This window comes from Vollenhovia emeryi, unplaced genomic scaffold (assembly GCF_000949405.1).
Source record: "Vollenhovia emeryi isolate VEMERY1.0 unplaced genomic scaffold, V.emery_V1.0 DF939121.1, whole genome shotgun sequence".
NCBI lineage: Eukaryota > Metazoa > Arthropoda > Insecta > Hymenoptera > Formicidae > Vollenhovia > Vollenhovia emeryi.
The window spans coordinates 1,423,124-1,438,973 of NW_011967245.1; the positions used below are offsets into that span (position 1 = coordinate 1,423,124).

General features: G+C 45.6%; 3 protein-coding genes across 7 annotated transcripts in view; 1 reads left to right on the forward strand and 2 right to left on the reverse strand.

Moving 5' to 3' along the window:
• Positions 1-6,565, forward strand: part of LOC105570188 (myosin heavy chain, non-muscle) — a 44,783-nt gene extending 38,218 nt beyond the window's left edge. For 3 of the 4 annotated variants that reach the window (XM_012027201.1, XM_012027202.1, XM_012027203.1), the window contains 3 exons: positions 65-1,401; positions 1,480-5,015; positions 6,041-6,565. In XM_012027201.1, the coding sequence (XP_011882591.1) occupies positions 65-1,401; positions 1,480-5,015; positions 6,041-6,167 (5,000 nt within the window). In that variant the 3' untranslated portion in view covers positions 6,168-6,565. Of the gene's footprint in view, positions 1-64; positions 1,402-1,479; positions 5,016-5,235; positions 5,418-6,040 lie in introns of those variants that run through there. The other variant, XM_012027204.1, reaches the window with a different exon arrangement.
• Positions 6,566-6,648: 83 nt separating this feature from the next.
• Positions 6,649-10,087, reverse strand: LOC105570190 (26S proteasome non-ATPase regulatory subunit 10-like). Its single transcript, XM_012027205.1, has 4 exons — positions 9,740-10,087; positions 9,568-9,666; positions 7,193-7,481; positions 6,649-6,933 (listed from the first exon to the last, which is right to left on the reverse strand). The coding sequence occupies exons 1-4, from the start codon at positions 9,845-9,847 to the stop codon at positions 6,737-6,739; spliced, it is 693 nt and encodes a 230-aa protein (XP_011882595.1). The 5' UTR covers positions 9,848-10,087; the 3' UTR covers positions 6,649-6,736.
• A 1,114-nt stretch (positions 10,088-11,201) lies between these two features.
• Positions 11,202-15,648, reverse strand: LOC105570191 (poly [ADP-ribose] polymerase). 2 transcript variants are annotated; one of them, XM_012027207.1, is made up of 5 exons: positions 15,365-15,648; positions 14,510-14,651; positions 13,906-14,432; positions 13,572-13,777; positions 11,202-13,458 (listed from the first exon to the last, which is right to left on the reverse strand). In XM_012027207.1, exons 1-5 carry the CDS (start codon positions 15,476-15,478, stop codon positions 11,502-11,504), a joined length of 2,946 nt encoding a protein of 981 aa, XP_011882597.1. In that variant the 5' UTR covers positions 15,479-15,648; the 3' UTR covers positions 11,202-11,501. The 2 variants fall into 2 exon arrangements, with proteins under 2 accessions (XP_011882597.1, XP_011882596.1); XM_012027206.1 differs by lacking the exon at positions 15,365-15,648 and adding an exon at positions 15,031-15,214.
• Between the last annotated feature and the right edge of the window lie 202 nt (positions 15,649-15,850).

A 15,850-nucleotide genomic window follows, 5' to 3' on the forward strand; every position in this document is an offset into this window, starting at 1 on the left:
GAATCTTCGTAGCCTTCATTGCGCTCAATATTCGTAACTTGTGATGGCTCGTCAATTCTTTCAGAGGAATTTATACTGGAAGATCCGAAGCACTATCCCTTCCTGTCGAATGGGGCTCTACCGGTTCCTGGTGTCGACGACTCCGCGGAATTCTTCTCGACGGTGAAGTCGATGCACATCATGGGCATGACCAACGAGGACTTCTCCTCCATCTTCCGTATCGTTTCCGCCGTGATGTTGTTTGGTTCGATGCAGTTCCGTCAGGAACGAAATTCTGATCAGGCGACGTTACCGGACAACACGGTGGCGCAGAAGATCTCGCACTTGTTGGGCCTAAGCGTGACCGAGATGACGAAAGCCTTCTTGAAGCCGCGCATCAAGGTCGGCCGTGATTTCGTTACGAAAGCGCAGACGAAGGAGCAAGTGGAATTCGCGGTGGAAGCAATCTCAAAGGCCTGCTACGAGAGGATGTTCCGTTGGCTGGTGAATAGAATCAACAGGTCCCTTGACAGAACGAAGCGACAGGGTGCCAGCTTCATTGGCATATTGGATATGGCCGGTTTTGAGATATTCGAGCTGAATTCCTTCGAGCAGCTGTGTATCAATTACACGAATGAGAAACTGCAACAATTGTTCAATCATACGATGTTTATTCTGGAGCAGGAGGAATATCAGCGTGAGGGAATTGAATGGAAGTTCATAGACTTTGGGTTGGATCTGCAGCCGACGATCGATCTGATCGACAAACCGATGGGCATTATGGCGCTTTTAGACGAGGAGTGTTGGTTCCCTAAAGCCACAGACAAGACATTCGTGGAAAAGTTGGTTGGCGCTCACAGTGTCCACCCAAAGTTCATGAAGACTGACTTCCGCGGTGTGGCCGACTTCGCAATCATCCATTATGCCGGCAAGGTGGACTACTCTGCCGCCAAGTGGTTGATGAAGAACATGGACCCGTTGAATGAGAACGTCGTCAGTCTTCTGCAAGCCTCGCAGGATCCGTTTGTGTGTCATATCTGGAAAGACGCCGAGATCGTCGGCATGGCGCAGCAAGCGCTTACGGACACGCAGTTCGGTGCGAGGACGAGGAAGGGCATGTTCAGGACGGTTTCGCAACTGTACAAAGAACAGTTGGCCAAGCTGATGGTGACGTTGCGCAACACGAATCCGAACTTCGTCAGATGTATTATCCCGAATCACGAGAAGAGAGCCGGTAAGATCGACGCTCCGCTTGTGCTAGATCAGCTGCGATGCAACGGCGTGTTGGAGGGTATCCGTATCTGCCGGCAAGGCTTTCCAAACAGAATTCCGTTCCAAGAATTCAGACAACGCTACGAATTGCTTACTCCGAATGCTATCCCCAAGGGATTCATGGACGGGAAGAAGGCTTGCGAAAAGATGGTATGTATCTTCATATTTGCGCGTCTCGATCGAAAACGATATAAGAATGTATTGCTAAATAATAAACTTTTCTTGTAGATCCAAGCATTGGAGCTAGATCCGAACCTGTATCGCGTTGGACAATCGAAGATCTTTTTCCGTGCCGGGGTGTTGGCCCACTTGGAGGAGGAGAGGGACTACAAGATCACGGACATAATCGTCAATTTCCAGGCCTTTTGCCGCGGTTTCTTGGCCAGGCGTAATTATCAGAAACGTCTGCAGCAGCTTAACGCGATCCGCATTATCCAGAGAAACTGTGCGGCCTACCTGAAGTTGCGCAACTGGCAATGGTGGCGGTTGTACACCAAGGTGAAGCCTCTGCTGGAGGTTACCAAGCAGGAGGAAAAACTCACGCAGAAGGAGGATGAATTGAAGCAGGTTCGCGACAAGCTCGAGTTGCAGCTGCACTCGGCTCAGGAATATGAGCGCAAATATCAGCAGGCGATCGAAGAAAAGACTATGCTGGCCGAGCAATTGCAGGCGGAGGTTGAGCTTTGCGCGGAGGCCGAAGAGATGAGGGCTAGGCTGGCCGCGAGAAAGCAAGAGCTGGAGGAAATTTTGCACGATTTGGAAGCGCGTATTGAGGAAGAAGAAGAGAGAAGCGCCGCGTTGACCCAAGAGAAGAAGAAGTTACAGTTGAACATCAGCGATCTGGAGGAGCAACTGGAAGAGGAGGAAGCTGCTAGACAAAAATTGCAATTGGAAAAAGTCCAATGTGATGCAAAGATCAAGAAATTGGAAGAAGATCTCGCTCTTTCGGAAGATACTAATCAAAAGTTGCTGAAAGAGAAAAAGATCCTCGAGGAACGTGCCAATGATCTTTCACAGACTTTGGCCGAGGAAGAGGAGAAGGCAAAGCATTTGTCGAAATTGAAGGCTAAGCATGAAGCAACGATTGCCGATCTCGAGGAGAGACTTCTCAAAGATCATCAGCAACGACAGGAGGTGGATAGGTCCAAGAGGAAAGTCGAGACTGAGGTATCGGACTTGAAGGAGCAATTGGCCGAGAGGAAAACGCAAGTTGAGGAAATGCAGCTTCAACTTGGCAAACGCGAAGAGGAGCTCAATCAGGTCATGGCGAAGATGGATGAAGAAGGTGCCGCTAAAGCCCAAGCTCAGAAAGCGCTTAGAGAATTAGAATCACAATTAGCCGAACTTCAGGAAGATTTGGAAGCTGAGAAGGCGGCTAGGGGCAAAGCGGAGAAACAGAAGCGTGATTTGAATGAGGAGCTCGAGGCGTTGAAAAACGAATTGCTCGATTCTCTAGATACTACCGCGGCTCAACAGGAGTTGAGAAGCAAACGAGAACAAGAACTCGCGACACTGAAGAAGAACCTCGAAGAGGAAACGTCGTTGCATGAAGCCACGCTCGCCGACATGCGTCATAAGCATACGCAAGAATTGACGGCTCTGAACGAACAGATGGACGCGTTGAAGAAGACGAAGGCGGTTCTGGAGAAGGCAAAAGGATCTCTGGAGGCCGAAAACGCCGATCTGGCTACAGAACTGAGATCGGTCAGCGCAAGCAGACAGGAGTCTGATCGTCGTCGTAAGCAAGCGGAGCAACAGTTGGTGGAAATTAATGCAAAATTGGCCGAGGTAGAGCGAAACAAACAAGAGTTAACTGAGAAAGTGACGAAACTGCAACAAGAGGCGGAAAGTGTGATGCAGCAATTAGAAACCGCTGAATTGAAAGCATCCGCGGCATTGAAGGCGTCGGCCACCTGCGAATCGCAGTTTACCGAACTTCAACAGCAACTGGAAGAAGAGACTCGGCAGAAACTGGCCCTCAGTTCGAAGTTGCGCGCGTTGGAAAGTGAGAAAGAGAGCTTGCACGATCAACTTGAGGAGGAAGAGGAAGCGAAACGTGCCTTAGACAAGCAAGTGCTGAGTCTAAATGTTCAATTGGCCGAAGCCAAGAAACGTGCCGACGATGAAGCAGAGGCGGCTGCCGCTCTCGAGGAGGCCAGAAAACGTTGCGCGAAGGACATTGAGGCTCTCCAACGGCAAGTTGAAGAGTTGCAGGCAGCCAACGACAAGCTAGACAAATCGAAGAAGAAAATCCAGGCGGAACTGGAGGACAGTATCATCGAGTTGGAGGCGCAACGAGCGAAGGTACTCGAGTTGGAAAAGAAGCAGAAGAACTTTGACAAGGTTCTGGCCGAGGAGAAGGCCGTGTCCGAGCAGTATGCCGAGCAACGGGACGCCGCAGAGAGAGAAGCGCGCGAGAAGGAGACAAGAGTGTTATCGTTGACTCGCGAATTGGACGAGCTTAATGAGAAAGTTGAGGAACTTGAACGGGGCCGTAGAGGCCTACAATCGGAACTGGACGAATTGGTTAATAACCAAGGTACCGCTGACAAGAATGTCCATGAGTTGGAGAAGGCGAAACGTGCGTTAGAGTCGCAGTTACAAGAGCAGAAGTCGCAAGTGGAGGAATTGGAGGACGAGTTACAATTCACGGAAGATGCTAAGCTGCGATTGGAAGTAAACATACAGGCGTATCGAGCCCAGTTCGAGCGTGATCTCCAGACTAAGGAGGAGCAAGCGGAAGAAAAACGTCGGGGATTAGTGAAGCAGCTTCGTGACCTGGAGGCGGAGCTCGAGGATGAAAGGAAACAGCGTGCCGCGGCTATCGCAGCGCGTAAGAAAATGGAGGCAGATTACAAGGACATCGAACAACAGTTGGAGATGCACAATAAGGTGAAGGAAGACGCGCTCAAGCAACTGAAGAAACTTCAAGCTCAAATCAAGGATTGCACTAGAGAGACGGAGGAAGCCAGAGCCGCTAGGGATGAACTGGCGGCTGCTTCTAAGGAAACCGAGAGGAAAGTCAAGAGCTTAGAAGCCGATCTGTTGCAACTGACCGAGGACTTTGCCAGCAGCGAACGCGCCAGAAGGACCGCTGAGAACGAGAGGGACGAGCTTCAAGAAGAGGTGAATAACAACGCCAATAAGGGCACTCTGATGTTGGACGAGAAACGTAGACTGGAGGCGAGAATCGCCACTCTGGAGGAAGAACTGGAGGAGGAGCAGTCGAACGCCGAGATCGTGATGGATCGCGCCAGAAAAGGTCAGATCGTGATCGAGCAGTTGACAACGGACTTGGCGACCGAGCGGTCCACCACGCAAAAGTTGGAGTCGCACAAGATGCTGTTGGAGAGACAGAACAAGGAGCTCAAGGCCAAGTTGACCGAACTGGAGACCGCACAGCGCGCCAAAACCAAGGCCACGATACAGCAATTGGAGTCGAAGATCAACAATCTCGATGAGCAACTCGAGACCGAAGCCAAGGAGAGATTCGCCCAGCAGAAGATCAATCGCAAGCTGGAGAAGAAATTGAAGGAACTGAGCCTGCAATTGGAGGACGAGAGACGAAATTCCGATCAGTATAAAGAACAGGCGGAGAAAGTCAATGCCAGAATGAAGGCGTTGAAGAGACAGTTGGACGAAGCGGAGGAAGAGATCAGTAGGCATAAGACCATGAAACGGAAAGCGCAGAGAGAGATGGACGATATGATAGAATCTCACGAAGAGCTCACGCGGGAATTGACGCATCTAAAGAATAAATTAAGGTAATTTCACATCTTTAGTCTCTCTCTCTCTCTCTATCTCACGCACATGCACACATAAATGTGAAGGGATGGAAATATCGTTTAAATGTCAAAAGGCGTTGAAGCTTTTGAGAGGTTTGGGGGTAAAGAATGTTAAATGTTTGGAGGATATTGAGTAGCAAGAGGCTACTGTACCTTTGAATGATTTATATATGTATTATTTTGTGTTACACTTTTTTAGGCCATACGTATCTGTAACCTTAGGCGAACGTAATGAGGCAGTATTAAAGTAGTGTTTTATCTTTGAAGGAAGTGATCAACTTCTGACATGTGTAGGTGTCAAGAGAGAAAAAACGATTGGTATCCTACCTGAGAGAGTTTTTTGCTAGGAAACAATCCCATTAGTGTCCCCAGTGTGCTACAGTGAGTTAAACGAGCTCTTTTGGTTTATTTGAAACCGCTAACCCTGAAAATAATAATGCCGACTTGAACTGCTACCTTGTGTGATAATGACGTATTTCAACCCCCGGCATCCCCATTGAATGCAGTTGTTTGTGAATGTGGTTTTATTTTCATATGTTTTGATCATTGAACCTTTGCAGTACGCACTATTGGTCGGTAGTTTGACGATGCGATTTTCTAGAGAATCTCCGACTTCTCCGGTTTTACGTAACAGCCCTTACATTTAAAACTTCTTACTTGCTATTAGCCAACACGAAGATTTGAACGAAATTTAAATTTGTAAAATGAAATCAATTTAAGTGTAATCCACATATTTTTCATGAATAATATATAGTTCGACTTTGTTACTTGTTTTAGTTCGAGCTACGCATTATTGCATCTAACATTATTATATTTGATATTGAATTTTATATTTAAATATAAAATTAAACTTGAAGAGGGAATTTTTAATCCGTAAAGAAGCGAGAAATATGTTTGAAACTACTGACTGATAGTGTATATTTTGTCGCGTTTATTTATGCACACGTATATTTTGAACAATGAGACATGTCGCTTAACTAATGTAACGTATGATTTGTTTAAAGGCGCGGTGGTCCTCCAATAAGTCTGAGCTCCACGAGGCTGAAACGCGGTTCTGTACAAACCGGCGGCTCGGGCGACGATTCGACGACACAGGACGAGAGCATCGACGGCGAGGAGAATGCCAATTGAGTATCGGAGTCAGTCCAATGTGCTCTCGAACCTCTGTGAATTATGTACATACATGCGTCGAGAGGGTGTTGGCTTTCTTTTTCGTTCGATCCGGCGCGTTACGCGGCGACTAAACTGATGTCTCACGTCGCGAGTACGAGACAAGCTCCACGATTAAAATCAAAAGTCGTTCTCGACAATGTTTCCATGGCGTTCCCGGCCCTAAGATTATTGCGATGAGATAACGCTCGTCTCGAGAGAGAGTTCGATTAACCGATAGGTGCCGACGATCCAAAAGAAAGAGCCAAGAGAGAGACGAAGCAGCGAAAAGGGAAAACGAGAATAATCGAATAGAGGACTTTTGATACATTTTATATAGAACAAACGCAAACGTTGACCGCATTTTACATATATGTATAAGAAAAAGATAGTGTGAGAAAGAAAGAGAGAGGAGAGAGTGAGAAAGGGGTAAAATAAATTTTAGAGAAGGAAACTCTTAATCATGGATAAATTTATTGAAGACTTTATTTAAACGAAACTTAGATCGCGTAAACCTCTCGTAATGAAAAATTTGCGCTAGGGGGAGCATTTCACTTGGACGCAGCCTCTCGCTTAATTTCCTCGAGCTGTCGGACCAATCCGGGACTCGCGAGATCCAACGGAGTCTTGCGCTCCCTGTTGGTGATCGTCAGGTCCGCGCCGTGCGCCGTCAGCAGTTTTGCTTCTTCCACGCGGTTCTCCTCGCACGCGAGATGCAACGGCGTGTTACCGTACGCGTCTCTCTGATCTGAGAAACGGGACAGCATGAAACGAGATGCACGCAATTGCGTATCGATATTGGGAGAGCGAGCGAACCTTTGTACTTCTCTAAGTTATAATCGGAAATATTTATATATAGATATATATATATATATAGATTATATTTGATATTTTATATATTATTATACCGTAATAAGAGAGCTGCATTTCAATAACAAATACACATACATACTCACGCACGTACACACACACAAACAAACAAACAAACAAACACACGCTCCGCTTACCAATGTTCAATTTCTTCCCGTACTCCATGAGGAGATTGACTATGGCGGTGTTGCCCTTGGAGGCGGATCTGTGGAGAGGCGTGGCACCTCGCTTGTCCGCGATGTTCACGTCCGCATCCCTCTCGAGCAACGCCACGCAGATGGACTTCCAGTTCTTAGACGCGGCGTACTGCAACGCCGAGTGACCGTCGACCGTCGTCGCGTTCACGTTCGCCCCTTCGGCCAGCAACGTGTTAACGACTTTCTCGCGGCCGGCGGACGCCGCCAGGATCAGCGGAGTCATGTTTGTCTGCATGATTTAAAAATGTTTGATTTTGTACGAGGATCTAGCTGACGCAACGAACGGATTGAAAGTCTCGCGGTGATTATGCGACGTGCGTTACGCATGTGTGTGTGTATGTGTGTGTGCCTGTGTGTATGCGAGAGAGAAAGAAAGAACAGGATATGCAAAAAAACAGAAATGTAACGTAACGCGCGATGCATTTTGGACGCATTTTTGCTTTATACTTATTTTCTTATAAGTTTTTTTTTCTTATAAATGATCTTTGGAAAAATTATAATATAATTATACGTCCTCAAGTGTGTATTATTAAGATCTCCATCTTTCTTTCGATAGGCCTCTCTGAACGAGGGATGGAATAGCTCTGTGGAGTAATGTGTAAGATTCTGCTTGATATCATGTTAACTTAAACTATTATTCGTTAGAGCTTTTTCAAGTTATGATTTAAGAGGCGTTTCTTAAGTAGGTAGGTCAACGACTCATTGAAACTCAACTAGACTGCTGACTTCTACTAACAATAGATAACGCACTTTCAAGTATTTTTATAAAGAAGATAGAGATATTTTTCACAGAAAGGAAAAACAATGTACACGATTGTACTATTTATTTGTGTTACCAGTGCGCGGCCCGTGTAGAATCTCGTTTGGAGCTACGAGAGCTTTTACGGTCAGTGCGCACAGCACGCAAGAATTTATAATTTTCTTGAGAAGATATATGATATTTTGAGATACAAAAATAAAGTTGATTTGAACATAAGCGCGTACCGCGGGGTGTTATTAACTGTTTTATACAATGCATTTTAACAATCGAAGTTATAACAGTCACATAAACCCGAACAAAATACCTCAGATTCAAAGAGAAATCTGACTTAAATATAATATAAATTGTAAGTATGATCTGACAACGCGGACTTTAATAATCGCGGTTGATATAATTTCGTACGATATCGGTGACAGCATTTTTTATTGACAAAGATGCTCGTGTAATGCATCTAACATCCGGAGGATTAAAGTCACTAAACTTGAGATTAGTAAACTTACTCCGATTGGTGAGAAATTTCATTCTAATCTCAGTCTCAATTCATAATCTGATAAGGGCTTTGTACACATTGTAGCAATTTTTTAAGAACGTATGTAAGAACATGTAAGAATTTATCATTTTGTTTAAATTACCATTTAAATCTTCGTGCAGTTACTGTAGTTTCATTGGTACTTTGGCTACTTTTGCGCGCGCTAAAATGCATCCTTGATCTCAAAATTCACGTCGAAAATCAATTTATTAGAAATCCGGCATGTATGTTGCGTTCGTTGCGTCGCTCTGAATTCGCGATCGTCGCGTGCGGAATTGCGCATGTCGATTTTACCGCGATTCGCGATTACGTTTTTGTGCGCTTAAAAACGGGCGTTCCTCGGGATAAAAAAATGAGGAAAAAGAGAGAAAACCGTCAAGAGAACGCAGCTAAAACGAGAGTAGAGCTGTACGCGCGACGTACCAACTGAGAGATTCGGTCGCTTCGTGCGATCGTACCGTCGAGATTTGCACGCAACTTTCTCATCAGCCTTCCTCTTTCTTCTTTAGTGGCAAGAAAGAGGAAAAGAGTGCTTCGATTTGTAGCTTCAAGTGGACCGTAATAACGAAGCAATCGATGCCCCGATCTTCGATACGGAATTTGTCCGAAATTTGAAAGAGCAAACTGTACTACAGGCACCTGCTAAACCTTATCGATGCGAGATTTGGGTAGATTTTTAATTGGTCTCTTTACTCTTATCACTTTATTGCAATGCCATTGCTATCACGCGCAGCATTGCACCTTGTACTCTTCGTAGCGAAATTCTCTTTTCATCTTCTCCCCCCCCCCCCCGAGATCTAATTATGGCCGCGATTAAACTGCCGCAACAAATGCTTTCGTGGTGATTTTCTTCTATCTTCACTGAAAGAAAGCGTTTGGTAGCGGCAGCTGGACCGCAGCCACCGCGGCCTATATCGCTTCAAGTGCGAAAAGTCCGCAACACGGTGCAGCTACGAGGACATGTCTCCCGTCTGTTTACGGTCGCGGCTACTTGCCGCGCGTTGCGATGCGTGGGCGATTTCTTACGTCGTCCGTGGGATCCACCGGCACGTCGAGGGACAGCAAATGCCTGACCAGATCGTCGTGCCCGCCCAGCGCCGCCCAGTGTATCAGCATTCGGTCGTTCTGCAAAGGGAAAGAGATGAGAGCGCGACATAACCTCAACGGGAGCGACGCTGTCCGCGACGCGGATACGAACGCTGTCCGTTTGCGTCTTCAGCCTCTCGTTCTCGCTCAGCAGAATCTTCACGGCCGCGGTCCTGCCGCGATACGCCAGGTCGTACACCGTTGACTCCTGCTGCGACATTCTTTTTCGGCTCGCGAGCTTTTCGCCGGTGGATCGACGAGACGGACGCCCTCCGGGATGTACGTTTTGAACGCGCGCGAAGGAATTGACGTTGCAGGAACTGGTCACCGCTGCTGGCTCGTCACGATTGTCCCGATTGGCCGCAACGCGTTACAATTACGCGCGCGACAGCGTGATTTGACGCGCGAATGGCAGCGTCACGAAGTTTACGCGTAAACTGGAATGATGCGTGAAAAGTGCGCATCACGCGCATCATGGCGTTGTGTTGATCGCAATCTCACCGGCAGCGAGAAAATATTCGCGATGAATGAAACCTTTGAGGTGGCGATGAAACAGTTGAAGCTGTCGATCGTTTTGATAATTTTGCAATTTATTATATAAAATTTAAAAAATCGTGGTTTTGTTCATTGGCGATGTCGGTTGATATTTTACGGGAAGAAACGAGTTGCGCGAACAATTTGTTGCGTCTAGAAACAATCCGAATTATCTGGCGAGTTTTATATTTATTTTCAGATCTTATCGAGTCGTTTGCGATCTATTTGACAACCTAACGAACGTTGACCCAAAGGATAACATTTGCAAAAGTGCGTTCAACCCTGGCATGATCACCCTGGACCAATGTTTACATTCCAGCAGCGAGAAAATGATGCTCGGTCACCGCAGTTTTCTCTTACTGATCGGGAATTTGCACTCGTTCTCTTTTTTAGGAACTTTGAATTACTCTTTTTAAAACATTAATTTTGAGTAAATCTATACGTCGAGAAAAGTCTCTTGTTACGAGATAGCGGAGTTTCTGTTAAATTACGAGGTTCCATCGTAAATATATTGCCCTTGGAGTAAAATTTGTTTAGTGGAAAGTTCATTGTTAGATTGTGTAATCGTTGCGAAAGATTTGCGATTGAATTTGGATGTTGAAAACCTGCTATCTCATATCAGAAGCCCAGATAACAATTCTTGCGCGCAAATTTTGCTTGTCTTATGCGTGCAAATTCGTATGAGATTTGCCTGAGTTTTGCCCGTAAGATACGTTCAGTCTGTGCTTTTGCACGCAAGTGACTAGCTCATGTATTAACGTGTAATTTTGCGCGCAAATATCTATCGACTCACATACAAAAATGGCTCAACAACGCAAGCAAAATTCTATCAAAGTGCGTCGTCATAATGCTAGATGTTTGCGCGCAAAATGTTTTCTGCGTATTTCAAAACAGGGGACTTTCCTCTATATATCATTGCAAACACTACGAACATATGGAATAGTTGGTAGCTTCTAATTGGGGTGTAAAAAACACAGATAATCGTTTACGCGAAGAGAGTAGATGATCATCCCAGGATTAATATAAGTAACAGAAAGATATTTAATTTTATGAAAAATTTATTATCTTACACTCACAATATTCGAGGTAGCAGATACTATTTGGTGCACGTGAAACAAATTGCATACACAACAAGACACACAGTAGAATAATTATATAACGTAATGCAAATGATTATCATTAAAAGTAAAAAGAGTAGTTTTACAAAGTTTAACACCTGGAACCCTAACGGAATCTTCACTGGAATTTATACTTTAGATGCCAACTTTAATTAAGAAAAGGTAAGGAAATGCAATCTCGCAAAATTAAAACCCTTAACTGTACCATGAAATCCTCGTATCTTAATATTTGTATTTGAAATTCATTTTTATCAGATATCGCACTTTCACCTGAGCGACATCGTATACAATGTATTCATTGTACAACAATGCCGAATTTTTGTCGAGCTTGGTAGACACCCCCTTTCCGTAGGGTACTTCGACGCCATCCTTGGTCTTGTAAACCTTTTGCGGATCGGGCTGCGTCGTGCCACGACCAAGCGTCGAGTGTTTTCCCTTCGGGAGCTTCTCGATGTAATCCGCATGATACCTCTCGTACATATTACCCAGAGCGACCTCGCAGAGCAGCAGCAAACCGGTTGGATTCTGGCTGTGCGTGCAGCAATAGTTTGCGGACTTGGACACCATGTCGGCGAAGTATATACCCTTGCCGAACATGTAGCCAGTAACGGGCGCTTCCGGCGGCGCGATGCGCAGACCCTGCGATAGAATTCCGGCATAATTTGTGGTCCTAGACCCGTGCCAGAGCAACTTTCTGTTGGGTAATTTCTTGAACGGTTTGAACCTCTGTTCCTCGCCGTTTCTCTTGACGACAAACACCTCCTCGATCTCGAGGGCGTATTGCATATGGGTGGCCGCGTGAGTGTTCTTGACGTACGTCTCAATCATCTTGAACTCTTCGCTCGTCTTGTCCAGCACATCGATGTCTGTCTTCAGCTGCTTGTAATGGCTGTCGAGCGGATTCTCCTTCTCGTCGGTCTTGTCGCACAGAAGATTGTACGCGATCTCCATCTCAAGCAGCGCCTCCAGCATATCGCACTTGCTCTGAATCTCCTCCGACGTTTCGAGTATCTTCGGTCCGGACACCCCAAAGTTGTGCGGTATCAGCGTGTAGAATCTGTTGGAAGCGTCGATCAGCGTGGTGCGGTCTACGTTACTATTCTTCAGTATCTCTTGCAACTCCGTTAGAACGGCATAGGCGCTCTCGATTTGTTTCTTGGACAACTTCCCGAGCGGCATCTTGTCCATGTCTATCTCGAACTCCAACATGACCTTCTTCATCTCGGCCACGTCGAAAATAAGGCGCATCAGGTCCTGAAGTGGTTTCTGCAGGTTACTCTTGATGTCCGAGTCCAGGGAAGCAACCTCCTGATCCCCGTGATCTATGTCGATCGGATACATCAAATTCGGCCTCTTAACAAAGTGATCCCTGTTCTGCCACTCATTACCAGTCTTCTCCTCGTACAACGATTCAAACTGACGTACGCAAACATCCAAGGAGTTTTCCTCTAATTTGTTACCACCGATCGTGGTGCCAATCCGGCCCCAACTTCTAAACAACCAATACCACGACTTATGATCATGCTCCAGAATTTGCATCTTGTAGTAACTGTTCTTCTGCGACTGTATGTCCGTCAGACCTAACGTCACGGTGTATTTGTCCTTGCCTTTCTGATAAATGTGCGCAGTATTCTCCAAACCGCTGTCGGGATCAATAGCACCGCCGCTTTTCACCTTTACCTTCACTTTACCGGAACTCGACTTCTCAAACCTGCTCTTGCTCTTGGAGGCACCGGATTTCGCGATGACGTTAGACAGCCTAGCGTTAATATCGCCGCCCCAGCTAGAAATGGTCTTCTTTTTCAGAAGCATGATGGGGGCATCCGTGTACTCCTTCGCTTCTTCTATAAAATCTTCCGTAATCACTTGAATGTCCTGCAACTTGACATCCTCCATTCTCTTATTCATCTTTTCCACCTCGTTTTCGTTCGAAATTACAGCGGCCAAATCTTGATGGATCTTTGTTGTAACAGTACCACCTAACAGTTGAATGTCTTTCTTCAGTTCCTCTTTGTCTCTCTGTGTACGACCTAGTATAACAAATTGCATGTTCTTCAAAGGACGCGGCTTTCCTTGTACTTTCGGTCCATCGGCTTCATCCTCCTCTTTCTTAATAGAACTCGACGACGACGGCGCTGTTACTTTAAACATTCGTCTCTTTACCTTGGACTTGTATGACCTAAGAACAAATGACGAGTATTAATAAATCATATTTATTAATAATGAAATAAAGACACGCGTAGAATTGATTTATTTAATTAAGTTCCATATTGTCTGACGAGAGGAACTTACTTAATTGGGAAATCTTTCTTCATGTCGCTCGGTATCTCGCACTTTTTTCTTTTTGGATCTTGTGTAACGTATTCGCATTTAGACCATTCCGTAGCATTACCAGTGCACTTATAACCCAAACCAGAGTTGTATATGAGTTGCCCTTTACATTTTGGACAGGGTTGTAGAGCTCCAAAATACATTATATCAGATAAAAGGGTTAAGATCTAGAAATAAAATTCGAATAAAGTAATATAATAAACGTATCAGAAAATAATATACTAAACAGATTAACGATACGCAATTCAAGAGACAAATAGAGACGTCTCATGATAGAAAACTATAAAGCACTTACATTCGATTCGCCAGTTGGAATCTCCTGACGATTTTTTACCAATATCTCAATCATGTCTTTTTTAGCAAGGCCTGACATTTGATCCTTTATCATGTACAGTTCTTCATTTTGCTTCTTTATAAACTTTTCCTCCTCCGCGTCTTCCTGTTCGTCCTTGACCTTTTTAGGAGGTGGCGGCACGTCACCCTGAGCCATCTTGGGCAGCGAAGCCTCGAGTTTCTCGCGATCTTCCTTCGAGAGATCCGTGGCACCCGGGAGCTCGCTTCCCCTTCCGTAATATCCCAGGTCCGCTCTCAGCTTCGCGAAGCATTCCACATGATACCATCTGTCCATACCACCGAACCTCCTAGCCTCCTCGCTCTCGTAATCCTTCTTTGATATTCTTGTTTCGCCTTTTACTATCTTCTCCTCGCACCCTTTACAGGTGGACCTGCTGGACTTGGCGTATTCCACTTTGAAGTCTCCAGAACCGCCGCCACCCTTGGTCCTCTTCCTCCCCTTTGCTGGAGGTGCGTCACGGGCTTTCTCTGCGATATAAGAATTAACTTAAAGCGATGAAATTAATGCATTAAAATTACTGTTCTTGCTCAGGTTGTTTACCAACCGAGATTCTTCCGAATTGCATCTTGGTCTGCGTTGCGAATCTCATCGAAACAAGCTATGTCGTTGGTAGACTTTGGCCTTTGTTTCATGAAAAAGCACTTGGAGTGATACCATTTAGGTACCTTCCCGTCGTGAACTGGGCTCTGAAAATCATAGACAATATTTCTATAACGAGATTTACTCCTCATAGTAATCTTTTGGAGGTGCAGCTTGAAAGATCGGCGTATCTTCTAGTAAAAAAAACACGATTTGTTTAAATATTCAATTATAAATACTCGGAGTAAATTTATTCAATTTCTTGCCCGAAACGAGCGTAGTGCGAATAAAGGTCGACAACACGTTACATCCTAAGGAAGGAAATATATTATTAAACTTTCTAGGCAATCGTGTTTATATACACTTTTTTTATAACCCGAGTCGAATAAAGGCTTATTTTCTATTGCTCCACTGTTAAGCTAAGTGCGGTAAGCCAGAGTGAGAAAAAATATACTTGTCTCACTCTAATTTATTGCACCAATTCACCAGTTCAGCAACAGAAAACAAGTCCTGAGAAGACTGCAGCGGGGAGAAAGCATTTGCACACAGATATTGGAATACATAATTCCATATGCGTCGCAATAGCGATGGCATCACGCGAGTGACGCGGTCATCCCGAATGCCGAGTGGCACCGTCGGACGCGTTATCATGGTCCAGGATCGATAGTTCGATGATAACACCGTCGACCTGGTGCGCGCTCGTAATACTCATTGTATCTTTGTAAAGTGAAACGTGGCTCGCCATTTATTGAAGTACCGCGCGAGACAGACGAGACGTTCATTCGCGCGGTTTCTCGCCATCGCGAAATTCGGCACGCACCTGAACGACGGCGGCGAGCCTCAGGCTCAGCTTGCTGATGGATTTCTTGCATAATTGGCACTTGGACCGGTCGCTCTTCGCATATTCCACCCGATACGGCAGGTCGTCGCCCATCTTGCCGAATGTCACCTCCAGTCGTCGTCGAAAACAATCGGAAAGCAGTTGCGGGTTGCGATTCGCGCGCGAGGACACCGGTTAATATGTCGACTTGTAGCACCGACACCGGTCACGTTTTTGGGCATGGATAAAGGCGCCTACCGATGGACGCGGCAAATGTCGCGCGCGCAGCAGCGCGGCATTTCAGAGGGCACTAGATTCTAGGGGCTTCTCTTAAGGCCTGTGTCCACGATGCTAGAATTTGATCAAAGTTCTAGTTCCGAGAAATGTGTAGCCAATGAACTTGTAGTTTTTATGGAATAGCTGCGAGTTGATTGGCTACACATTTCTCGAAACTAGAACTTGGACCAAGTTCTTGGATCGTGGACA